Source organism: Pteronotus mesoamericanus, unplaced genomic scaffold, assembly GCF_021234165.1.
Source record: "Pteronotus mesoamericanus isolate MK-2021 breed Mesoamerican mustached bat unplaced genomic scaffold, CSHL_Meso_final scaffold_174, whole genome shotgun sequence".
Classification (NCBI taxonomy): Eukaryota; Metazoa; Chordata; class Mammalia; order Chiroptera; family Mormoopidae; genus Pteronotus; species Pteronotus mesoamericanus.
Genome location: NW_026555309.1, coordinates 10,469,815 through 10,486,089, shown reverse-complemented (window position 1 = coordinate 10,486,089; position 16,275 = coordinate 10,469,815). Strand labels below are relative to the sequence as shown.

The following is a 16,275-nucleotide window of genomic DNA, read 5'->3' as shown; positions in this document are numbered from 1 at the left end:
GTGTTTTTTAGTAGAGGGATCCCAAGAACCTGCTATGGTCCCTGAGACATTGTGAGTGACCATGAAGAGAAATGCTTTCTTTATTCACAATGGACTCTCTCAGCAGCTGACTTCTTTTGGATACCTGCTCCCTAGAGGTGTCAGGGCTCCTCTCCCTTTGTCGCGCAGGTGAAGGGCAGCTGGGTGGCTCACTGCCTTAGGGCTGGGCTGGGCGGCCACCCGCGCGCCTGCGCCCTCTGCCGCTCCGCTCCCGGCGCGTCTCTGTGCGCGCGTGTCTGTTTGGAGAGGAAGAGAGGCTTGGGTGACAGGCAAGGCGTGGGGGAAGAGTTCAGCCTGAGTCAGACTCATTCACTGATTTCTCGGCGGCTGGACCGATGCTACCTCCCCAGGTAGCTCCCAAATACTCTCTTACCGACCCAGTCCACGCCTCTCCCGGTTGCACTCTCAACAAGCTAGACTGACCGACAGACTCCAGAGTGAGTAGCTGCGGCTTGTGCGCCCCCGCAGCGCTGCGAGCTGTTCCCGGCGGTCCAGTCTCCGGAGAGGGCTTTGTGTGTGGGCGGGGGTGGGGAGGGGTAGGGGTGCGCGCAGGAGGTGTTCCTGGGATTTCAAGTCGGCTCCGAGAGCTCCCCGTCCATTTGAGTCTGCGCTGAGTTGTGGGTGCCTCCTGGGCAGGGGCCCTGACGCCCCTCGTGCTGGAGGCTGTTCGTGGGGATTCCCGGGCTCGGCGCGGCCGCCGGTGGGGTTTCCCGGGAAGGCGCCTGGGCTGGTAGGCGGTGGGGAAGTCCTGGCTGTGAGCTGCTGGCAGGCAGGGAGTCTGGGAGCGGGTCTGCCCAGAAGTGCCGAGGCAGATGCCGGAGAGGCCGCCCCTGTCCGCTCAGCCTCTTCTCTCTCTTCCCCTTCTTCCTTTCTTGTCTCGGCAGCATCACAAAAGCGCTCTGCAGAATGAAAAACCCAATGCAGCGCAGTCCTGCTTTCCTTTCCCACCTGGTGCGCCTACCCCCAGGCTGGAAGAATGGAATGGGAGTCCCTGAGGTTAGGGACGGGGGTTTACTCCGGGGACACACCTGTTTTCGGCTCTCGCTGAATTCAACCTGGTGCGGGATCGCGTGAGGGGTTTCTACAAATACACGCCGGTGTGTCTGTGTGTGTGCGCGTGTGTGCGCGCGCTGTCTCCTCTCTCCTCTCTCCTCTCTTGCGCGCGCACCCCGGGCCCACCCTCGCGGGGTGCGCTCGGTGTAAATAGCACGCCTCTTTGCCGGCCGCGTCGTGCCAGGACTGCTCCGTGGGCTCCCGTGCCCGCATCTCTTTGTTTGGCTGTGGCTTCCCCACCCATCTGTAGGGCAAATTGATTTTCGGTTTCGCTTGACACTGGGCGCTGGGACTTGGTGTGGGCCGCGGCCTCAAACGCTCCTGGTATTTGTCATTGAATAGTTCTTTAGCGCGGGGGGGTTATTTTTAGTGTTGGGAATAAAGAGGCAAGCACGTTGACCTTTTTGCGGCTGCCTTGGGCTTTGAGTACGTGTTTCTAATTAATGGAGCAGTCGGATTCATATCCAGTCGCACACGTGCCTGCGCACAAGTGTGTACGCGTTTCTACACATGTAGCTTCCCCTTTTCTTTTTGAAAATTGGGACTGGGAAGGCATTGTGTTTATTTAAAAAAAAACTTTCCTTTGTTCTTTAGGGCATTTTCTATTTCGAGTAATGGAGTGGGAGTACCAAAAGGTTGCAATTAGTTCACTTGAATAGAAGACACTGCCTCTGAGTCAGAGCAGCCAGGTTGATAATTAATAACATATAAAAGCAGATGCACAGTTTAAAGGCAAGAGGGGCGGGGTGGGGGCAGGTCCTCGGTAGACAATGAGGGAGGGTCTCTGCCGACCGCACGAGAGGCCTGCAGTCGCCTCCTTCTGCAGGGCTTCGCTCCTCGCTGATCACTCAGTCCCACTTGGGAACGTCCGAGTCATTCAGCGCTGGTCCCTGGGGCGCTGGGACGCCAGTCCTAACCTCAGACGCCCTTCGCTGACCACCCTTTTTTTGTTTGTTTGTTTGTTTTACAGGTTGGCATCTTTGCGCCCGAGGGTGTCGCCAGCCGAGGCGGCGAGGACAGCACGCCTCTGGCCCAGCCAGAAGGGCGGGATGCAGCGCAGGCATCAGCGCTAAGCGCCCCACGCTGGGCACCCGGCGTTCTTGCTCCGGGCGGCCTGCCGAGCGGCGGCGGAGGGGATGCGCCCGGGACGCTCAAGGCTCCTTCTGCAAGCTGCCGCCCCGAGGTGGACCCCGAGCAGAGCTCATCACAGGACCGCGAGGACCCCTGCCCCCCGGGGCACTAGGCTGCGGAGCCGGAGCCTCGGGGCCGAGTCTGCGGTCAGGATGCCCTGGGCGCCTCCCTGCTTGTGAGGATGTCCTGCTGCGCGGCTCTGGATCCCCCAGCCCCGGTCCCTGGTGGGCACGACTGCGTGGGCCTGACTTCGGCCCTTAGTGCTGGTGGATGAAAAGCTCCGGAGTCCTTGAATGCGATCAACGATCGAATTTGAATTCTAAGAGCCATGGATGGGGGCACTGGGCTGCAGCCCCAGGCGGGAGGGCAGCTCGAAGCCCGGGCCACAGTAGGAGCTGTCCAACAGAAATGTGAACCAGAGACCTTTAGATCCAAGAGTTTACCCGCCCTGAACAGCACCTCCTGTCGGCCAGATCTCAACCCTGCTAGTGTAGGTGCCAAGTCAGGCTGTACAGATTCTTCGGGCCACCAGGAGTTGAAACAGGGCCTGAGCAGGTTGGCCCCCAGCCTCTCCGCCCCGTCCACTTCCACAGAGATGGCGGGGCTCGTGGACTGCAACCACAGAGTGGATGTCTGCAAAGCCATGTCGGTGTCCTCCACTTTGGCCACGCTTCAGGGAAGAAGGTGTCTCTATGTGGTCCTCACTGATTCCCGTTGCTTCCTGGTTTGCATGTGCTTTCTGACCTTCATCCAGGCGTTAATGGTCTCGGGGTATCTGAGCAGCGTCATCACCACCATCGAAAGGCGCTACAGTCTGAAAAGTTCTGAGTCAGGGCTCCTGGTTAGCTGTTTTGACATCGGAAGCCTGGTGGTGGTGGTGTTTGTCAGCTACTTTGGTGGCCGGGGTCGGCGGCCCCTGTGGCTGGCCGTGGGTGGGCTGCTCATTGCCATCGGGGCCGCCCTCTTCGCCTTACCACACTTCATCTCGCCTCCCTACCAGATCCAGGAGTTGAATGCCTCGGCCTCCAATGATGGCCTGTGTCAGAACGGCAACTCCACAGGGACTTTGGAGCCTCCTGCCTGCCTGAAGGACCCGGGAGGAAATAATCACTGGGTCTATGTGGCTTTATTCGTTTGCGCACAGATTCTTATTGGAATGGGCTCCACACCTATTTATACCCTGGGACCAACCTACTTAGATGACAATGTCAAGAAAGAAAACGCATCCTTGTATCTAGGTAAGACTTCCTGTCCTCTCAAATAAGTGAGAAGTCAAAAATCAAAAAGAGAACACTTTCTTTCACATTTTCCTGGAGATTTTATGTATATTTATCTATATACAATATATTACATATGTATTACAATCACTAAGTTTTAGTTTATTTACCTTTTTGTTTTAGGGTGGTGTGTTTAAGTTTGGGAGAGAATCAAAAAGTTGAGAGCTGCTTGAACTAGTTTTCAGACTCTCAGTTTATACATTTTTCCCCAAGTCATAACAAAATTTAACTATAAAGTAGTCTCTCTCTCCAGCCGTGTATCTTTGGAAAAGCTCTAACCTATCAAGTTTACCTTTAGATAACTGTCCTTCTAGAAAGGTTCTGGAAGGAATAGAAGTAGCTGGTGTGTGGAGTGAAGGTCCTGCTTCTCTCTCCTGCCCCCAGCAGCTCAGGTGGTGAAGTACCCAGACTACAAAAAACATACCTCATTGCCTCCATACTTGCATTTCTTACGTATCACCTGCATCACTTACACAAACTTGAGTGATACTATATAACTAGGTTATCTTTATGTAGAAGCAACACTACGAGTTGTGGAGTTTGTCAAAAGCTATTTTTGATTGCTGGTTGAAGACCCTCAATTAAATGGACTTAGGAGCAGGATCCCTTATTACTTTCTGAAAAGCAGTGGCTCTTGGACTGGGTGGGTGGACTTGCATGAATGAGCTCCTGTGGACAGGGGTGCTTGGGTTAAGCACAGGGTTCTCATGTGAGGCCAGGCAGCCATTGCAGCTGGTAGGAAAAGGTAGCTCCCAGAGAGCTGTGTGGTTGTCAGCACCTCCCGGTACTAGCTCCCCCTTCACAACTGAACTTATTCCTTTCTTTATTTTTTTATTTTTTATTTATTGATTTGAGAGAGAGAGAGGAAGAGAGAGAGAGAGAGATGTTGTTCCATTTATTTATGTATTCATTGGATGCTTTTTGTATGTACCCTGGCTAGAGATCAAACCTGCAACCTTGGCGTATTGGGGCGAAACGCTAATCAACTGAGTGTCAGGGCCAAAACTACCTGGCCAGGGCCAAAGCTGAACTTCTAATGGGTGGGTTTGAACCCTTGGAAGGGATGAGTAGCAGTTATGCTGGACGTAATATTTGTTTTTCTATGTTTCTCTACTTGAGTCCAATAAAAAGAAGATAAAAGATTTTACTTTATACAAAAATGATAAATCAGCAAATATGGGGCACATTTAACAATTTATTAGCTATTATGCTGATAGGGTCCTTGGTGTGGGAATAATAAGGTTTCAAAGCACAGTGAAAATGATACCCAATTAAGAGGGCTGTGCTTTTTCCACAGTACAGCTACTGTCACCAGAATCTGTTCTGATGGTGTCTGAGCCATTTATAGTTCCCAGTAACTGGCCCAAATGCATTAACACAAGAGTTTTCTAATTCATTTTTATTATTAAATGCAAGAGAAAGAAATTTCCATTTAGGGAGAGGGGGACAGTTTGTTTGTTACTTTGCCTGCATATTTTCTAACATTTACTATGATGAATTTTTAAGCATAGAAAAAATTGAATTAAGGACTTTCTTTTACATAACTGCAGGGGTTTTAACATCCTAAGAAAGTTGATAATCATTTATTTCAAGCCAGGAGTTAATCAGGATGCACTCATACATTGCATTAGGCTCATTAGCATTTTATAATCTAGAACAGGGAGTGCTTCAACTTTTTTCTTTTTCCATCACATAGGCTTTTGAAGGGACAAGGCTAGTTAATTTGTGGAATGTTCCACATTCTAGATTTATCTAATTACTTCCTCATGGTGCCACTTACTTCGTTCCTCCATTCCACATATTTCTTGCATGCTGGAAGTTCAGTGTGAAGGTTTGACCGGACACAGACAAAACCTTTTTGGTCAGACTCCTTCATGGCTGATGCTGTGTGTTTTATATTACATGCACCTGGTCATTCATTGATTGATGCTGCAATGTTTAATCACTTGGTTGAAGGGGTGATTGCTGGGTATTTCCGTTGTGAAGATACATTTCTCCCTCTGAAATAATAAGTTATCTTCAGAGCGATACCTTGACTCTGAACCTGTCCCCATGTTCGTGCTGATCTTTGCTTCTACCTACTTTGAAAGCTTGTCTCTCCCTTCCACCCCACTTCTGGGTATCAGTGACGCAAATTTCTTTCATCAAAAACACAAGCAGAGCCCTACACAATAAACGTCTACTAGTAAGAGTCCCGAGATTTAACTTTTCTGGTAGTGGTTGCTCACGAAGAAGAAAAACAGCAAGTAAGATGTTGAGCCCTTATTCTGTGCTGGGCACTGTGCTACTTTGAGAAAGACCCGTAATAGACCTAGTTCCAGCACCTGAGGCGCTTTCAGTGTAATGAAGAAATATTGACAATTGAAGGTAGGGGTGTGAACACGTGCCAGAGGAAGGAAGTTATGCAAATAGTGATTGCTTTTCCCCCTCACCTTCCTCCTTCTCCTCCTCCTCTTCCTCTCCTCTTTCTCCTCTCCTCCTCTTCTTTCTCCTCCTCTTCTTTTTAGATATTGACTAATAATATTTTTGGGAAAAAATTTTGATGCATGCTTTAGGAAAATTATGAGAATTCTGCTTCATATTAAATGGATCTCAGTGAAAGCTCCAGTGGTTTGAGTTCCAGGAATCTTCCATGGATTGTTTTATTTAGTATTCCCAATGGCCTTATGATATGGGACTTGGTTTTTCTATTTTATGCATGAGGAAAATGAGGCTCGGAGAGTTTCAGTGATTGCTTCTAGGCTTCACACCAATGCCTGTCCGACTCCAGAGCCCTTGAGCTTCCCTCCATGATGCATGTCCTTTGGCAAAAGTTTCTGACAGCCAACTGAAACCAAAGATCATACCGTGTGCAGCAGAGTTCTCAGAATGATGCAAAGGATGCAGAACTGGCCTAGAGTTACCAAAATACCATTCTCGAAACCATTTAAGAAGTAGGTTCTATACAGATTCAAATGAGAGGGCTCACTATATTCTTAGAACATGAGTGGTGTTAACCTATTACGATGTGGATTTTTTTCCTAATAAACAACTAGTTACATATCTTTGGTACTTTTCACAAAGCTATTCTTTTAGATTATCCTTTTCACTATGTACCCCTCTCTTAACCTTTTTTCAGCCTTTCTAACTTCTCATTACAACCACAGAAGACAAAAAAAAAAAAAAGGTAGGTTAGTAATCGCAGGCAGAAACAAATATATCAATTAATGTTAAAACCATTGAAATGGAGTGTAAATGTATATCTTAATCTTTTGCAAGTGCAATATTACCATTCTGGCAGCTTTAACTGTAGAAGGATGTGGTTATAGATGAGATACAGCAGCCTTTATTTATATCCACTAAATACTAAACTCCTTCTGCATTGAGAGAGATTTAGTGTTGACCAAGAGCACAGAGAAAGCTTTGTAGGTATTAAGAGCTACGGTTAGCACTGACACCGTGGTTTGTAATTGTATCTCAAGGAGAGAGAAAATGTGATCTTCTGGGGACAAGAAATTCATGAATCAAGAGGACAAAGAGAAAGAGTGGCTAACTGGCTGGGAAAAGGTGGGGGGGAACGTACTTCTAGAATAGAAAGCTCCAACATTGATTGGGTGATATTCAGGATAAGCGATGATGGGCGTGGGCCAGCCAAGGGCCCAGCAGTGTGGGGGCACACCCCTGGGTGTGTCGGCCCTGCCTTCACACCCCCAGGAAGGGTCGGAATAGGCAGTGTCTCAGAAAGAGCACTGGAGGAGACAGAGCTGTACTGCAGTCTGGCTCTACCAATGACTGGTTGTGAGACTTCGGACCAATCCCTTAACCTCTCCCAGCCTCACTTTCTACATGAGAATTATTACATTTGTTTTCATCACTGTAATCTTTTGTGGACTAAATGGGATTACCTGTGTATAAGCGTTCAAATTCACCCTTGAGAGTGGGCAGAGGAGGGAGAAAGTGAGAATTTACTCTTTCTGAGTATGAAAACCCACAAATATATCTTTTTATAATTGGAAAACAAGGAACATTTGTAGGAAATCACTCCTTAGAATCATTGTACAGGAAAATGTGGATCAGCTGTGGTGTTATATTCTGATTAATTGAACTTTCTGAGAATCCAAGGTTTTGATGCCAGTGCTTTCTGCATGTCGACCATTGATGACCAACCATTTTTCTTTAATGTATAAACATTTATGTAACATGTATTTGTGCCCTATGTAACATAATAAAAGCTCTTTTGAAGTTGGAGGGGTTCTGTGGTATCCCCAATTTCACCACCATGGCCACCTACTCTCAACGATGTCCCATGGACCAGCATGGAGTCCCCTAGTCTTTTCTGGCTAACGTGATTTTGGGGAAGGCCAGCTTTAAGTTTTCCAGTCTGGATGGGAGAAGAAGGCAAGGGAAGGAAGGGTAGTGTGAGTGCCGAGTAGCCTCTAGTTGTATCTGATACCCGGGTCACGTTTTCTCTGTTGTCTTAATAGCCAGAAAATTCAGGCTTTTTTTTTTCTCCCCTCCATTCTGAGTGGCTTGTGGCATTAGTTTTCCTGATCTTTTTGTGGGGATTTTGCAAGGGCCCAATAAAAAAACCAGCCTTTCCCTTCACTTGAGTTCTGAGTTAAGAAATGAGTCAAAGGAATTAAACTGTGATAAAAACGAGGTTGAAGAGTGTAACTCATATCTGTGTGCAAATGGACTTTCTAATAACCCCGGCATCGGACAGACTCACCCACCCAGCCGCAGGCAATGCCGCACCCCTGCGGCGTGTCAGCCCGGGGCCTCCCATGTGGGCTCGGCTGTGGCACCCAGGTCAGACACATGCCAAGAAGGAACAGGGCAGGATTTTCATTCCCATGTGCCCAGTCCCGTCACCCCAAGAGGCAAAAAGCAGGAGTTGAGCTGAGCATCCCAGTTTATTTTCAAATCCATCAATTACGTGAATTCTCTTCTCCTTTCCCAGCAGGAACAGCATGGGGCGCGGGGTGGGAGGAGCCAAGAAACAGCAAGAGCGGCCCACTCCATCATCCCCTAATACTTTTAGCGGTTTTAAAAATATCTGCTTTAATTTGCTCATCTCATTTACAATGTGTTTACCTTTGCGAGCCACATAAAATCCTTTTGAGAAGCAGGCTCTGTACAAATTATGAATATATAATCTGCCCTGAAAGCGCACAAGAGGGAGGGAGAATGATGATGGAGGGATTCGAGGAGATGACCCCGGACACATGGAGAAGGAACTAGAGTGGAGGCAGCACTGAGGGGCCTGTGGCAGCTTCATGTTAGAATGTAGTGCGTTTTCCATATGCCTGGGACAGTTTCTGTCAGAGTGGGCATAGCAATTACTGAATATATAACAGCTGCCCGAGGCTCGCTTTCACCTGTAAAACTAGTTGGTCCAAGATGCTGAGAAACAAACAAACTTCAATTCTAACTGCAAATTATAAGGGTTTACTGCTTCATTGTGGAAAAGACAGCAGGGTGCATATTGGTGTGTTCAGCCAACCTGCAAATAACAGCAAGCAGCCCTGTCAGTAGTATTTATGATACATTTTTCACATTGCTGTGAGTTCTGTTATCTATGTGGTTCCAAACGCTCCCTCTGAAACTTTAAATGTGTGGGTGAATCCCCAGGGTGTCTCTTCAAAATGCAGATTCTGCTCCTGTCCTTCTGGGAGGGGACGTGGAATCCTGCATTTCTAACATGCTCCCAGATGAGGCCAGTGCTGCTGGTCTCATCTGGGTCCAAGGGCCACGTTTTGAGCAGCAAGAGACCCAAGACCACAGATGTTTGACTCTTGAACAAGTGGGACATTTCTCTCTGGGTTGGGGTTGGAGCCATGCTGGCAAAACCAGCTGCTGATCAAAGTTTTACTTCACCAGGTAGAGCCCCACCATCTCTGGTGGCATTTGTAGAGGCAAGACGTCCATTAGGGGTGTTTCATAAGCTGCGGCTACTTTTTGGAATTTCACAGTTGTGTGACATCGTGATCACTGCTGAGTTTAGTGAGAGAAAGAGGCCTCAGACAAGCGGGGTTCATTTTGACATTAACCAAAGAAAGCACCACTTTCTTTATTCCTCTCACTGCCCTGAAGACTCTGTGCTGAAGGGTTCTCTCGGGTGGTGGAACTCTGCATGCCAGAGGCGAGTCTGTGAGCTCTGCAACCCCAGGTGAGCTCGCCTTATTCGGCCTTGTGGTGAAGGCAAAGCAGACAAACCCAGGTAGTTGGCTCTGCTTTTTTCTTTTTAAACAACCCAGAAATTTCAGCAGTAAATTGATTGTGTTTTGTGACAGGCAATGTAAGATCTGAGTGTATTGGAAATGATCTGGCAGGCTGGGGATCAGAAGTTTTTCCTTGGCAAAGGATGATTAGACAGAAAAGGGTCTGAGCTGGACCGGGTGCCTGAGTTCTCTCCAGCAGTAATGGTCTAGTCCGTATGTGGCCTAGAGATCGTCTCATTCAGCCCCATTTGTAAAATGATCATTTGACTTGTGAAGAAATCCAGACTGCAAGAGAATAAAAGATTTGTGCTATGGATGATAGCATGGCAGTTCTTCAATAGATTAAAAATACAATTATTATATGATCCAGCAATTCTACTTCTGGGAATCCAAAAAATTTGAAAGGAGGGTCTCCAAGAGTTATTTGCATACCCATATTTATAACAGTATTATTCACAGTAGCCAAGAAGTGGAAGCAACCCGAGTCCATTGATGGATGAATGGATAAAAAATGTGGTTTATACATATAATGGGATATGATTCAGCTTTACAAAGGAAGGAAATTCTGACACCTTTATCTACAACATGGATGAACCTTGAGGACATTGTGCTAAGTGAAAGAAGACAATCACAAAAGGAAAAATACTGTATACTTGCAGTATATGAGGTACCTAGGATAGTCAAATTCATAGAAACAGAAAGTTAGAATAGTGGTTACCAGGGGCAGGGGGGAGAAGGACAACGGGGAGCCAGTGCTTAATAGGTAGAGTTTCAGTTTGTATGATGGCAAGTTGCGGAGACCTATTGCACAATAATGTGAATATACCTAATACTATCAAACTGTGCACTTAAAAATGGTAATGATGGTAAGAAAAAAGATTAAAGGGTTTACCAAAATCATACAGCCAACTTGTTGTGCATCTGGACTAATTTATAGATTACAAACCAATCTGTATTAAAAAAATTATTAACACATAAATGAAATTTAGAAAACTCCAAATCCTTGGGTGGTAGAGTCACTTCTCTCAGCTTATGCAGTGCTCTAGCACGTGTTGAATGATGTATGTCTATACATTAACTATGAGAGTTTTTTTCAAGTGTGAGGAAATTGCAAGTTATTCCTTTTGGGTATAATTTTTAAAAAGAAGAAATGGTGATTTTAGAAAAGAAAAATAGGGGTAAAGATTTTAGAGTAGACATCTTAGAGATGAAGCCTTCAGAAACAAATGAAGGTGAAGAAACATACCTGGCCATTTGGATTGTTTGGCTGGCTGTTTTGGGGAAAGAGACTGGGAAATGGAGGCTGCAGGTCCATGTCGCTGTGTTCTGCTGTGTTGGGTTGTCCTGCAGGAGCTAGTGTTCTCACCCAGCTTTTCCCACCTCCTCGTTCTAGAGAAAATAAGAGGGATCCCACAGCTGCCTGGTTCTTCTCCTGCTATACCGTTCGCAGTACTCGGGTGTCGTGTTTTCGGAATCTCAGTTCCCTATGGAAAACTGCATAGGTTACAGGTCATTCTAAACAGTGGTTCTCAACTAGGAGTGATTTCCCCGCCCACCCTGCAACCCCCCAAAGGGACACACTTGGTAATGTCTAGAATCAGTTTTTATTGTCACAGCTTAGAGGGGGCCTACTGGGATTTAGTGGTGTTTTGGCCAATGGTGTTGCTAAATATCTTATAGGGCACAGAACAGGTGGACAATAAGGAATTATCCTACCAAAAAAAAATTATCCTGATGCTCTAAATATTTTTCATCTTAAATATTCAAGCTACTCTGTTATCTTGTTTTCTTATATCTTGGAGCTGGAAATAGAAATCTGTAGGTCATATAATTGGAGAGCATTGGATATTTGAATGGAGAAGTCCTAGGAAAAACATGTCTTCATAGATAGGACATCTTTCTAGCAAGCCAAAGATAGGAAATACAAGTTTGTTGTGCATGTCTCACTACTACATCATAGCTCAATAGATTCCATAGTATCTATACTACATTGTTATCAGTAGATTGTGAGAAATAATATTGTGTGCCATAGGAGGTTATTTTTACTAAGTGTAAACATCTGAAAGGTTTTATGATTCTTATTGTGACTTCAGTTCCCATCAGCTTAAAAAAGTTTCTAACCATAGAGATTTCTAGACCTTATTATTGGAGTTGGGAATGACCCTTGAAGAGTGAATGATTTGTGCTCGTGTGTGTGTGTGTATAAGTGGTATGCTCTTTACCCGTATATCTGAGCTCTGTTTCAGTAGTGGTGGCTTTAATAAAAGAAAACACTGAGATGAGGAATCCTGGAAAACTATAAAGCAATTAATCAGCATTCTAAAGCAGAGCTCACCAAGTTAATAATTAGATCTCAAGAAGAGATGTAAGATAAATTTAATTAGGGGTTATAAGACCTAGAATATCTCTTAAAATAAGTAAGAGCTTAATTAACTATAAAACACAATAACCTTCTATAGTTTTATATGTGGGGTATAACAAGGGCTATTTTTAACAGGAAATATTTTTGAGTGTTCAGTGTATGGCAGGCATTGTGCTAAATGCTTTCTCATATTAATTTATCCTCAGAACAACTCCCCATGTGGCAGCTACTTTTTTTCTTTTTTATTGTGGTAAAAACACATAACCTTAACTTTTATCATCAGCCATTTAAAAATGTGCAGGTTAGTAGTGTTAAATACATTCACATTATTGTACAACAGATTGTTCTTTTTGTGTTATAATACTGAAACTCTAAACCCATTAAACAGTAATTCTCCCTCCCCCACTATGTGGCAACCACCTTTCTACTTTGTTTCTATGGTTTTTACTATGTTAGATATTTCATATGAGTGGAATAACACCATATTTGTCCTTTGGTGACTGGCTTACTTTGCTCAGCCTAATGTCCTCAGTGTTGATTCATATTGTAGCTTATGACAAGATTTCCTTTTTTAAGGCTACACAATATTCCATTTTGGTGTATACTACATTTTCTTTATTCATTCATCTTTTGATGGACACTTGCATTGCTTCCACTTCTTGAATATTGTGAATAATGCTGCTGCTAATATGGGTGTGCAAATATCTCTTTGCGATCCTGTTTTCAATTCTTTTGGTTATATACTCAAAAGTGAGATTGTTGAATCATATGGTAACTATTTTTTATTTTTGAGGAACCTCCATATTGTTTTTCATAATGCTTATATCATCTTACATTCCTACAAAAAGTGTGCAAGGGTTTCAACTTTCTGTATCCTTACCAAACACTTGCTATTTTCTCTTCTTTTGATAGTGGCCATCCTGATGGGTATGAGGTGATATTTTGTTGTAGTTTTACCTGCATTTCCTTAATGATTAGTAATGTTGAATATCTTTGCATGTTCTTATTGGCCATTTGTATAGCTTCTTTGGAGAAATGTCTATTAAAGCCTTTTCAATTTTTTATTCAAGTATTTATTTTTTAAATTATAGTTGACATATTCAATACTTATCAGATATATGATTTGTAATTATTTTTTCCAATTTTGTAGGTTACCTTTTCACTCTGTTGAGTGGTTCCTTTGATGTGTGGAAATTTTTAAGTTCAGTGTAGTCTCATGTCAATTTTTGATTTTGTTGCCTATGCTTTTGAGTTATACCCAAGATATCATCACCAAATCCAAGTACTGGAAGCTTTCCTGCTATTTTCTTTTAGGAGTTTAATAGCTTTAGGTCTTGCATTTAGGTCTTTAATCTGATTTGGGTTGATTTTTGTGTATGGTGTAAGGTAAGGGTCCAACTTTATTCTTTTGCATGTAGACATTCAACGTTCCAACATCATTTGTTGAAGTCTCTCCTTTACCATTGTGTATTCTTGGCTTCCTTCTCAGAAATTGGCAGCTACTTTTACTTTTTATGTTTTATAGATGAGGAAGTCAAGATTAAATAATGTGCTTAATAAGGTCATCTAAAAGTGACAAAACCAGCATCCAAGCTAATCATCCAAAGTCTGAATTTTAACTTTCAAAATTATGGAGAGGGAAAGGGTAGGAAAAGTATAAATCTCTGGCGTGACTTTGGCTGAAGTCTTCATTTTGTTATCTATAGAGATGAGGGGACAAGGCAGGTGGCTTTTTATTTTTAATTTTAAAAAGACATTTATTCATCATCATTATCAGACTATTACATTTGACAATCAACAGCATGGGTGCAAAAAACCCCAAAACCTACATTAAAACTCTTTGTTGGAATGCTTTACACTTTCCACAGAACAGAAACTAAAATAACTTGTTATACAATTTGCCACAAATACAGTCCTTGAGTTTTTTGCCCCATTCACATTTGTATTGTCTAAAACATGTCTTCTTTGTAGCAGCTAGGTCCTGCCACCACTGTGCTTGGCCGAGTTCACAAATCTCTTGTAACCTGTGGCTTTCCTGTCATTTCTCTGGCTCTCCTCTCCTGCTAAGTGTTGTAATTAGAAGCTGGCAATAATTAAAACCCCTGTCACTGCCATAGCTACTGCTGCTGCTGGAACCACCGTAGCCACTTGGGTTGCATGGTTTGACAAAGCATTAGCCTCCACCACTGTAGGAGCCAGAGCTTCTGCCTCCAAAGCATTCTCCTTTCATGGATCCAAAATTTGAAGACTTATTTTTGTGATTGCCAAAATCACTGTCGCTTCCACCAGCTCCAAAATTGCTTCCATCCTTACCGAGTCCATTATAACCATCCCCACTGCCACCATATCCACCACTCGCGCAGCTGCCACGAAAGCTACATCAACACCGAAGTTTCCTCCACCACTAAAGTTATCATTTCCACCAGAACCACCCCCATGACCACCTCTGAGGTTTCCAGAACCACTTTGACCTCTTTGGCTGGACAAAGCACCAGCCATCTCTTGCTTAGACAGGACTTTCCTTACTTCACAGTTGTAGCCATTCACAGCGTGGTATTTCTGAATGGTAATCTTGTCTACAGAGTCATGGTCATCAAAGGTTACAAAAGCAAAGCCTCTCTTTTTGCCACTGCCTTGGTCAGTCATGATTTCAATCACTTCAGTTTTCCCATACTGTTCAAAATAATCTCTTAGAGGATGTTCTTCACTGTCTTCTTTAATACCACTGACAAAAATCTTTTTCACAGTTAAGTGAGCACCCAGTCTTTGAGAGTCTTCCCTTGGGAGAGCCCTCTTTGGTTCCACAACTCTTCTTCCATCTGCCTTGTGTGGCCTTGCTTTCCTGGCTGCATTCACTTCCTCCACAGTGGCGTCTGTGACAAACCCAAAGCCTCTGGAGCGCTTGGCGTTTGGATCTCTCATCACCGCAGAGCCTGTGTGAGTGTTCCCCATTGCTCAACGTGACTCCTCAGACTCTCATCGTTGTTTCAAATCTCACACCTCTGATGGAGAGCTTCTGCAGCTGTTTCGGCTCTTTGGGAAACTGACTTAGACCCGAGGAGGGGAGATTTCAACGATGCTTACGCAGCGGTGCCCACCGGCAGAAAGGAATGATCTAACCAAAGTGCCTCAAGGCTGGTGGCTTTTTAGACTTCTATTGCCTCTTAAGTTTTCCAGTTCTCCAGTTCTTTTTAGCCCTGCTTGATCTGGTCTTGTTCTGGAACTTGGGTCTTGGCTCCGGAGGGGAGATGTAGCCTGCTTGCCTTTCAGAAGCTAGTGTCCGGAGCAGTTCCTCCAGCCCCTGGTGGTTTGAGTGACGTTGCCATGTGACAGCTGTCTGTGGGGAATCAGGCATTCCTTTTGCTCCTATTTCAGGCAGCTGTGTATTACCTGACGGGAAATTCAGAGTCTTCTTCCCGTCCTGGGAATTATGATTGCTTGTGGAACTGCCACCCTGCAAAAATGCTAATCCCTGTTACCTAATATAACCTAGAAAGGCAGGTGCAGGTTACTCTTACTTCAAAGTACAAAGCATATTCACGTAATTAATATTTTCACCATGATGAAATGACATAATTTGCAAGTATATGAAATTAAATTGTCCAGTCCCTGACTTGCTAACATGAGAAAATTCTTAGCTACAATATTTCATTATAATAGTAGGTTTAGATCTTGTCAGGTATTTTCCTATTTTTTTGGCCTTGAATTCTTATCAAGGAAACAGAACTTTTTAAGTTTTTGTTTTTGTTTTGTAAAGATTGAGGAGAACTAAGTGAACGAGACTGTAGGTAGTAAATTCCAGACCTGAGAGTTTCTGGCTGCAAATCAACTTCTGATCAATGTTTAAAGATGGACCAACGGTCCTTATTTGCAAAGTGTTTTTTATGTTATTGGGTTAATGATATTTGCCAGGATCTTGTCTAGAAATGTGCTTATGTCCCTGGTTTGTAGTTTCAGCTGGAAGGGGAGGTTTTCCTGATTTGAATTGCACTTTAATGACTTTCCTTTAGATGGAGGACAGAGTAAATTTTAACAAGATGCAAAAATCTTCCTGAGGTCAATCTGAAAATTATCCTGTGGGAAAGACTTACTTAAAAATATATAAGTCTTAGGACAATGATTTGGAATTCAGTTTTGCAAGCTTAAGATGTCTCTAGTTATTAATATTTCATTTCTGTGAGACTCGAGAAATTAGTTTTAATTTTTTTAATTG

The 16,275-nt window shown here is 44.2% G+C and overlaps 1 protein-coding gene across 1 annotated transcript in view; it reads left to right on the top strand.

The window, feature by feature from the left end:
- The first annotated feature begins 273 nt into the window (after positions 1–273).
- SLCO5A1 (solute carrier organic anion transporter family member 5A1) overlaps positions 274–16,275 on the top strand; it is a 120,970-nt gene continuing 104,968 nt past the window's right edge. The window contains exons 1-2 of the mRNA XM_054590236.1: positions 274–476; positions 2,063–3,461. Coding sequence (XP_054446211.1) covers positions 2,552–3,461 — 910 coding nt within the window. The 5' untranslated portion in view covers positions 274–476; positions 2,063–2,551. The remainder of the gene's footprint in view (positions 477–2,062; positions 3,462–16,275) is intronic.